We start from the raw sequence: 10,566 nt of genomic DNA on the forward strand, positions 1-10,566 counted from the left end.
AAAAAGGGGCATAATATGTCTCCTTTAAATAATTAAAAATAAAATAAAATAATAATAATAATAATAAACCTTGTTGTCTGCTTTGAATACCAGAGGGTTAATCGTGTTTTTTGTGTGAGAGGAGACACAGAGAGAAAAAAATCAAGGTAGAGGGAGAGCACGGAGATTATTTGCTTCAGTCAGTCAGTCTGTGCTTCCTGTCCTGTGATTGGCTACTGAGCGCCTGGCTCCTCCCCTACGGCATGCTGGTGTGAGTTGCTTATGTCGCTGTAGTGCAGAGAGAGGGGGAGTGAACAGAAGCGAAAAGAGACTGTGCAAAACAACCCCCACCCCTCCTCTACGGGAAATGGGTCTCAGGCTGATGAGTAAGGCAAGAAGCTCCTGTAGCGCTGGTGCATCTGAAGCTACGCAGCTATGGAGGAAAGGTAAGACCCAAAATACAGACAGATACATAGAGGACAGCACAGAAAGGGAGGCTGGTTGTTTTGCAGTCGCGGAATTATGCAGCAGCATCTGCGATACACCAACGCACCATGTTTCCATGGGAAGCAAGAACGGGGGTGGGGTGGAAGGAGAGGAGGAGGAGGAGAGGAGAGGAGAGGAGATGGATGCTCACATATACACTGTGATGGAAGATAGTACTGTTGCGTTCGCAGGCTTGTTTCTTTAGATCAAGTGGTTTTGGTGCATGTGATGCATGAAGCCTGAACTTAACCTTCACTGTTCTATTGAAGACTGCATATGACTCATGCAATCATACAATATCAGGTATTTTTTAGAATGAAAGTGAATGTTGCATCTTTCTGATAGGCCTCATGTGTAGCAAAACTGCTATTTATTTTTTCAGCTCTGCACCTAATCTAATATTCTGTTGATTTCATTTGTCAGGCTTTCACATACACTTATATTTTTTTGCTGGCAGCCTCTAATGTACTGATTTAGCACGATGTCAATATGCTGTGCTCCTTGGCCTAAATGCAATCAATCTGACATAAAAAAAACAGGAAATCAGACGTTTGTCTTTGCACTGAAATTTGCTTCAAAATCTGTAATACATAGTATTTTGTAATTGCATGCTTGCTTAGAAAAATACAGTAAATATACAGAAATACGCATTATGAGTATACCATAAATATATAGAATATATTTATTTAAAATATATAAATATTGATATGCTGTGAAATATATCATGTGTATACAAATTAATTCGTTTTATGTGTAAAAAATGATGCTTCTGTCTCTTAGAAAAGTCAAGTACCAATAAGTGATTGAAGTTGGAAGCACTTTACATAATTAGGGAAGACTGAGGATTTTTTTTAAAGCAATAAAGGCACAAATCTAATTTGTATATAGAATTTTACATAAACTATTAGATAGATAGATAGATAGATAGATAGACAGACAGATATTTTAATTTATTGTTTAATGTTATTGCGGAAACGCAGACCAGGGTTTTAAACTGTGATGGAAGTGCATGCCCTTCATGTCAGCTACTGCTCTGCAGCCAGGCTGATTGCATCACTTCTCCCTTTTCCAAGAGTAGGAACCATTTCTTAAAATTTACAGTCTCCTTGTCAGAGACTGGTTCTTGTCCATAGTCTTCTTTGGCAGCCTCAGTGCTGTTTGGCAGAACCAGGACACAAAGCATGGATCAGAGAACACATGCTTCGACATTTGGGCACCTTCAGCATTGAACGCTGTATCTGTCTGAAGGCATCTGGCATTCCTTTTTTTTTTTGGTTTTTTGAATATGGCCACATAAGAACTGATGGCTTTCCTACATTGTTCTTTAAGACTTACTGCAGTGAACCAGTTTCCTGCTGCCTACAACAGTAGTCTATGTAAATTATCCTCCTTTTTCAGGATGTTTCATCTAAGTGAATCAACCCACCAGCAAATCAATACAAAAGTATAGTGGTGGACCTCTTCCTACCTTTACCATCTTCAGATGAAAGCGAACTGAGAGTGAAGTGGGTGTTTCTTAATTATACTTCCAGGCGTTTTCCTAATCCTAGGTCATTTGTTTTCACATTTAAGTGTTTCCAGACCAGGCTGCAGTATTGGAATTGTATTTAAATACCATCTCAGAGCCTTGTGACTTTTTTCATTCATAATCTTTAATCTTAATCTGTTACCCTTATAATCTTTAATTAAAAACATTAACTTACCCTCCCCCTCATAACAACATCTCTTCTATGATGACGTGTACACTGGCACGAGCAAACAATCTAGTCAATTTAATTTACTATTTCATCCTGACTTCAAATAAAAGTTTGTTGTTTGTCAAATAAATTTTCATCCAGGCCAAGATTTCCATAACTGTAATTAGAGTTATGAAAAGAGTTGATGAAAAGCTAATAGTTACTCAATCATTATCAACTGAAAAAAGAATAAAAAATAAAAATAAAAAAAACTTACTAAAATAAGAAATATTTTTAGTTGTTTTGCTGTCAAAAAGTTTGGGAATCCCAGTTATAATCAAGCAGTTTTGCAGTTTTGCTTATTGTTTTATAGCAATGGCAGCAAAGCTACAAGGCTAATCGGCTAGCAGTATTTTAAAAGGAACACTACACTTTTTTTGAAAATAGGCTAATTTTCCAACTCCCCTAGAGTTAAAGCTAAAAGGGCTACCGCTAGACCCGGAGATCGGCTGAATGGAAGTTGGAAAATTAGCCTATTTTCAAAAAAAGTGGAGTGTTCCTTTAAGCTTGCAAGTTATTAAGTTAGCAGTGTGCTAAGCTAGCTGACTAATCAAAGTTAAGATAACAAGATAAATGGTTAGTAGACTAAATAGCTAGTTTGCTCACTGGTTAGCTTGATAGTATTTTAAAGGATTCTGAGGTTGACTATCTACGTTTTCTCAAAGTTTAGCACCTATGTTCACTGACCACTATTTTTGAGGCCCAATATTATACCAAATTTTTCATTTTCTTTTCTTTTCTTTTCTTTTCTTTTAATTTATAGATTTGTAACATGTAACACTGGCTGTGAACGCTCATGGTTATGACAGGTTAGTGCTTGTGCCATCATGAGAATGACATGTCCTTTTCGTTCTGCGAGCTGACAGGAAAACTATCGGGTGCTTTTGGATCTTCTCTCCAGAATGCATAAGTGGTTTTACCCTGGGGAGATTCTGCTTCAGTAACTCTAAATAGTCCTTCACAAAATCGCTTGCTGGCCTTTGCCAGGATCCTTATGGTTCCTTGTCCTTTGTCATTATGATCTCTGAGATGGAAAGAGGGGCTCTGGTTCTAACACTGAGAGCTTTTTGTGATGGCATTGTCTGAAGAGTAATGACATATGGCAGCTCAATATTCCATTTCCTTGTATTACATCATCATATGAGCATTATCTTTTCATCCGATTCAATTCCCCTGTGACCTCATTCCCATTCAAGTTTAAATTCCCAAGTAATTTACTTTATCAATATTCATGAGTAGTAGTGTATTTTGAATAATTTTATAGTGATTATGTGGGGTTCTATCACAACACATTGAATATGAGTGCTTGTAGTTACAGATTCAAAGCTCAGAAAACAAAGTTGTGACCCCATTTCAGTTACCTTTTCAATGAAAACTAAAAATGCTGTGGGAAATAAATGACTAAAGCAACTGTAATCCAAAGCAAATAGAGTCATTATTGTAATGTTTAGTCGTTTAATCGTGTTCTGCGTGCCTTTTAAACCATTTGCATGACAACATGGGAAACATCATTCCATTCAAAATTCACTGTCTGTTTTTACAGTGGGCATGCATGGAAGCTGTTAAAGGATTAGTTCTCTTCCAGAATAAAAATTTATTGATAATTTACTCACCCCCAAGTCATCCAAGATGTTCATGTCTTTCTTTCTTCAGTCGCAAAGAAATTAAGTTTTTTGAGGAAAACATTCCAGGATTTTTCTCCATATAATGGACTTCAATGGTGGCCAATGGGTTGAAGGTCCAAATTGCAGTTTCAATGCAGCTTCAAAGGGCTCTACACGATCCCAGCTGAGGAACAAGGGTCTTATCTAGCGAAACCATCGTTCATAAAAAAAAAAGATATACTTTTTAACCACAAATGCTCATCTCTGCGATGCGCATGTGCGTCTTCACGCATTGCGTAATCACATTGGAAAGGTCACGCATGGTTAGTTCTTCATCTGTGTACTTCGGTTCAAAAAGGAGGGTAGGGTGAAAAACTCATTTTTTCAGATTTTTCAAATCTCATTTTCACCTCCAACTTCAAAATCGTCCGACATCGTTGTTTTGCCTTTTTTTTATTTTTGTAAAGGGCGTTTGACTTTCTTTGCATGTTCGCTTTATAAACGGTATTTCCACCTATGTAACGCGTGACCTTTCCAACGTGACTAAGTAATGCGTGAAGTCGAGCTAGTGCAAGATGAGCATTTGTGGTTAAAAAGTATATAAATTGTATTTTTCTTAGAAAATGACTGATTGTTTCGCCAACCCATATTCCTCGGCTGGGATCGTGTAGAGCCCTTTGAAGCTGCACTGAAACTGCAATTTGGACCTTCAATTCGCTGATCCCCATTGAAGCCCACTATATGGAGAAAAATCCTGGAATGTTTTCCTCAAAAACCTTCATTTCTTTTCGACTGAAGAAAGAGAGACCCCATCTGTTGGGAAAATACACGTCTAAAATCAGTACCAATGATCGTGGTAAACCTCAAAAAAACAAAAAACGGACTTGTGTGTCTTCTTCAGTATTCTGGGTCAGAATATTACAGCCTTCTGTAAATTATTAATTAAGTTAATGTGGTAAAGAGTAGTATTTCAATATATTAAAACTTACATATTTAATTCAGCAGCTGGACTTGATAACAACAAATAGGCAGTGAACAAAGTGAACTTCACACACCTTTTTAACACTGTGCTCATATTTTGTGGTGGATTGTGGTATTATACACTACTGTTCAAAAGTTTGGGGTCGGTAAGATTTTTTTATGCTTTTGATAGAAGTTTCTTATGCTCACCAAGGCTGTATTTATTTGATCGAAAATACAGTAAAACAGTAATATTGTGAAAAATTATTACAATTTAAAATAACCGTTTTCTGTTTAAATATATTTTGAAATCTAATTTATTCCTGTGATGTCAAAGCTCAATTTTCAACATCATGTTCACACGATGATTCAGAAATCATTCTAATATGCTGATTTGATGCTCAAGAAACATTTCTTATTATTATAACAGTTGAAGTCATAAAAAGCATCCTGTTGAAATGTGTCCAGAAATACTTCAGCCATGAGACTGTGCTCATTAACGTGCTTTCAGAACATAAATTGCAGAATGCGAAAATATTCATGTGACTGCAGCACTTGTGAATTGCCAACTTAGGTTACCATAGTAACCTGTAGGTCTCTGTGAATTTGGTGTAACCCAGTGAGATTATTTTTTAACTCTCATTCATGTTCGATATAAGTTCATTTACCATGGTATCGTGGCAATACCATGTGCTTTTGGACACATACAGATACATGGTTGTGTATCTATTTTTCCTGCTTTTCTACATTCTACAGGTTTTTTTTTTTTAATGTGTGTGTTTTCATCTCTGATCCCTCTTTTTCCGTAGGGCCCAGTGTCAAATGAGGGGAGACTGCAATTGGCCCCTGCAACCTGTGGTCTGTTTGTGTCTCCAGTGGATCAAATACACCTTCTTCCCTTAATATCTCTGCATTATATAAGAATACACACATTTATATGCACAACGCCTGAGCTTCATCTCTCTAAGGTGAGAAACACTTCTTTCTATGTAGTCTTCACTCTACGTTAGACTAGATTTCTTCATCTGTTATATGCTTATGTTAAATACTTAACCTGACTTCCACTAACTTTGTGGCTTTTATGCTGTATTTTTTATGGAAAATATTTCCAGTACTGCAAAATGGCAAATTGGTTTCCCCTTTTTCCTTTGTGGTGTCTGTACTTAATATTAGCAACATTTTCCTGTGCCTTTGCAGATATTAAAATCACATTTTTTTAATGTCTATATTGGTATAGAACCACTAGGAAACTAATGGAACATATTTTGGCATGATTTTTAGAATTCTTAGATGTTCAGTACTGTTTCTCCACCTTTTTTGGCATAGGCTTCACTATGGAAGCCCGTTTCCACCACAGAGTAAAAAATATGAAAGGTAATTGTGAAATATAGCTTAAAATATGAAATAAAATCACACTTGTGAGATATAGTCATACTTATGAAAATTAAAGCAACTGTATGTACGTTTTTGCCTTTAAATATCAATTTCAAAATCATTTTAATTCTACACTGACTTCTAAGGAGAATGATTTCATGGGAGTATGTAAGTTTGGTAAATGGTTATGAAGTTCCACAAAAAGGGATGATTGCTTTACGGCAGCAACAAATGCATGTGTACAGCTATCCATGTAATTATGACTAACTACATAATTCCACTCACTTAGCTATAGGGGCTTCAAAGTCGCAAAAACACAGAAAACGACATACAGTTGCTTTTAAAGTTTAAATTAATAATCATCAAACTACTTTCCTCAAAAAATAATGTACTATTAAAACTCTTAGTTAAGGATGTCCCATATCGTTTTTATCCTGTTTTAGGTTTGTGCTTTCTGCATCCTTGTATTGTGGGTGCAGTTACATCTTCCAACCGCATGGAGGCGCAGCAGGCTTCTCCTGACAGCAGCAGTGAGGAATGTACTGTACTAGAGGCTCTGCCTGGCAAGGGAACAGCGCTAATTTGCTCTCAACACAAAGGAAAAGTGAGACCTATTTCAATACACACATTCACATAAACACACACACCATAAAATGATTGCACAGATGGGTGAAATATCTCTCACAGGCAGTGTTTTCCCATGAGCATAAGCTTTCTGTCCCAGAAAAACAAGTGTACCCTGATCTCAGCTGGTTCCTCTATAAATATCATGTTGAATATAAAATGAAGCTAATAGGTTAGGGAACATTTAGGATGACTGTTCCTACAGAAAGTATTTCTCACAATTTGTATAATGTTTTTTTTAATTATATTATATTATATATATTAATTTCATTCATATAATCCATTTGCGTTCGTGAAGTAGGTTCAAATTTTACTTTACATAATGATGAATTGTAATAGAAATGGTTTTAGAAAAAAAAAATAGATAAGAATTATATTTAGAAATATATTTAGAAAACAATATAAAAAGAAAGATTTAGAATAGAATTTTTAATAGAAATCATTTTAGTAAAAATTTAAATAGAACATAGAAGAAAGAGAGAAAAATGTGCTTACAAAAATATGTTTTTAAAAATTTACAGAAACCGTTTTAACGTTTTCAGAATGATTTTAATATAAATAAATTTAGTTAAAAAAAATGAAATGGCAAATATGATTTAAAAAAAAAAACAATTTTACAAAATCTATTGACATGTTTTAGTACATTTATTAAAATGGTTTTGAATTTTTCTGTGCTGTATTCAGGTGTCTGTGTTGTACTGTTTGGCCTGTGAGAATTCAGTATGTGAGGACTGTATGAATGGAGAACATGCTGAGCACCCCACCGATTCACTGGAAAATATTGTGGACCAACAGCTAGCGGCATTACAGGACAGAGTGGATTCAGCCAAGAACAGGTGCTCCCTTAATGCCCATCATGTCATTCTCAGTACTGTAAAATAAATATGTTTACAAATAAGAAGGCCTGTTACACAGGTACCTCTTGTGACACTTTCATCCTTTTCAACATCAAATTTGCCACACATTTGACCATATTTAAATCAATTCCACAAATTTTGCCTTACCATCAGTACAGAAAAAAAGAATAAGTCTGTAGATTACGTGTGGGCCTCAGACTAAGAAAAAAATCTATCTCCTAATGCTTAATTCATTAACTGATTGCTTAATGATTTAGTGTTTATGTCTTCAGTAATGGTAGATGGATGAATAGACAGATGAATGGACGTTTAACGGACCTATTTAACTAACTCACAGGCTTCCTCAGATAAGACGGGCAGTCCAGAGTTTGAGAGACATTCTGCAGCAGTTGAACTCTCAGCGGAGCTCCATAGAGGAAGACATCCACTCCTCCTTCAGCGAGCTGCACAAAACCCTCGATACACGCAAGAGCGTCCTGCTCATGGAGCTGGAAGTCACTTATGGACTGAAGCAGAAGGTATGTGCACAGAAGATTCAACTCACAATTGTTTGCATGTTGCTAAACTAACAGCATGATACTGTAAAATACATGCTTCACAAAAATGTTGGCAAGCACAAATTAGTCTGTTTTTGTTTAGTTTGTTTAAATATGCATACTTTTTGGTATTTAATAAATTTACTAAATATATTTACATGTATTTAGTGTACACTACATTTCAAAAGTTTGGGGTAATTTTTTTTTATGTTTTGAAATATTACTGAAGGCTCAGTGTTATTTTAGTATCATTGATATATATTATAGCTTTTGTTAATATTTTGAATTAGATTTTAATTGTAATTACTTTTAGTAATTTCAAATTGTGTTTTTGTCATTTTTATCATTTTTTTTTTTAAATATGTCTATATAGTTTTTATTGAATTTTAGTTTATTTTTATTTTTAGTTATTTTTGTACTTTTGTACAACCTAAACTAAACAAAAATGAAAGCTGTTGCTTTGGCAACTAGCTGTAATAAAATAAGTTAAAGTTTTTTATATTTTATTTTACGTCAGTTAATGCTTATTTTCCAGTAATGAATTTGAATTGAAACAATGAATCTGAAATAATGAATTTGTTTTGGTTTAAGTTTCAGTTAATGATAATAACCCCGACAAGGCTGCATTTATTTGATCAAAAATACAGTAAAGACTGTAAGATTGTGATATATTATGTTTTCTATATGACTGTTTTTATATGCTGATTTTTTTTTTAACATTTCTTATTATTATGTTGAAAACATCATTTTGTGAGAACCTTTCTTTGATGATAAAAGTTTAAATTTATTTCAAAAAACCCAAATGTTTACGGTCATGTATATTTATTAAATTAACATTTCTAAAAATATATTAGCATGTTAATTGAATAAAAATAAATACAATAGAGATAAAACGTAGGAATTTGAATTAAGCTGCTAATCTTTTGAAACATTGCTCATGCTTACTTTTGTGTATCCTAAAGGTTTTGCAGGCTCAGTTGGACACTCTTCTGCAGGAGGAAGCTGCCATCAACTATAACTGCAGTCTGACCGGTGAAGCCCTGGACGGGGAAAACAAGGCTGTCATACTGCAGACCCATAAAGACGTAGGAGAGAGACTCGGTGACCTGGCCAGCCAGGGCCTTCCTCTTCAGCCTGAGGAGAACGACCAGCTGGATCTCATGATGGAGATCGAAGGACTTCGCAAGTCCATCCACAACCTGGGGACTATCGTCACCACCAGTGCCGTGGCCAGTCAGACCGAGGCGTCGGGGGAGGGTCTGGAACAGTGCGTCGTGGGCCAGCCGGCAACTGTCGTCATAACCACAAGAGACAAGTCTGGAGGACTGTGTAAGACGGGTAACGCCATCATCTCAGCTGAAGTCTGCACGCCGGATGGCAGCGTTGCAGACGGCGAAATTGTGGACCATAAAAATGGAACGTATGAATTCCAATACACGGTGAAGAAAGAGGGACATTTTAGTCTAGCGCTTAGACTTTATGATCAGCATATTAAAGGAAGCCCCTTCCAGATAAAGGTCACCAGCTCTCCGGATGATTCTCCACCCACCACCACCGCAGCCAATGCTGCATCCACGGGTTCCAGCGATGGTGGGGCGCGGAAACGGAGCGCAAAGTCCCCGGGGAGCAGAAGCCGGCAGAAGGGCGTCAGACGGGGAGGAAGCTTGTTCAGCACCCCAAAAAAGAGAGTGAACCCGATCGAGGATGACCTCATTTTTAGAATAGGTACATGCAGTGAAAGACTAATGGATAAATCATGAGCTGCTTTCTCCCTGTTGAAAATGCCAGCAGCCTCACTAGTTTTGCTGCCTCTTCCATTTAGACTAGCACCAAATCACTGTCATATTAGTATCATTGATATAGTTTTTGGCAATAATTTGGTCTTTTTTTTTTTCACAATTTTAACTTCTTTTTTTTCACTTTAATATTAGTTAAAGTTTTAGTCATTTTGTTGTGTTTTAGTTTCTTTCTAAATATTTCTTTTTAAATGTATTAGTTTTAGCTGATTTAATTTCAGTTGTTTTAGTACTACATTAAACTAAATGAAAATTAGAAATGTTGCAACTAACTGAAATATTGAAAGGATTTTTTATGTATTTTATATTAGTTAAAGTTTGTGTCAAATAACATTTTCTTTCCTTTAACAATTATAACCCTTTCATAGGTTTGGGGTCGGTAAGATTTTTTAAATGTTTTTGAAATAAGTCTCTCATGCTCACCTAGGATGCATTTATTTGATCAAAAATACAGTATACAATAATATTGCAAAATATTATTACAATTTACAGTAACTGTTTTCTATTTGCATATATTTTAAATGTCATTTATTCTTGTGATGCAAAGCTGAATTTTCAGCATCATTACTCCAGTATTCAGTGTCGCATGATCCTTCAGAAATCATACTAATATT

General features: G+C 35.6%; 1 protein-coding gene across 1 annotated transcript in view; it reads left to right on the top strand.

Annotated features, from left to right (window-relative positions):
* Positions 1-313: 313 nt before the first annotated feature.
* The window catches only part of LOC107714129 (tripartite motif-containing protein 2-like), a 15,491-nt gene continuing 5,238 nt past the window's right edge, over positions 314-10,566 (top strand). The window contains exons 1-6 of the mRNA XM_016519867.1: positions 314-425; positions 5,575-5,733; positions 6,583-6,743; positions 7,448-7,599; positions 7,958-8,138; positions 9,119-9,881. Of these exons, the coding sequence (XP_016375353.1) occupies positions 6,636-6,743; positions 7,448-7,599; positions 7,958-8,138; positions 9,119-9,881 (1,204 nt within the window). The 5' untranslated portion in view covers positions 314-425; positions 5,575-5,733; positions 6,583-6,635. The remainder of the gene's footprint in view (positions 426-5,574; positions 5,734-6,582; positions 6,744-7,447; positions 7,600-7,957; positions 8,139-9,118; positions 9,882-10,566) is intronic.

The sequence above is a fragment of the Sinocyclocheilus rhinocerous genome, unplaced genomic scaffold (genome assembly GCF_001515625.1).
Source record: "Sinocyclocheilus rhinocerous isolate Xijiao unplaced genomic scaffold, SAMN03320098_v1.1 scaffold1953, whole genome shotgun sequence".
Taxonomy (NCBI): Eukaryota; Metazoa; Chordata; class Actinopteri; order Cypriniformes; family Cyprinidae; genus Sinocyclocheilus; species Sinocyclocheilus rhinocerous.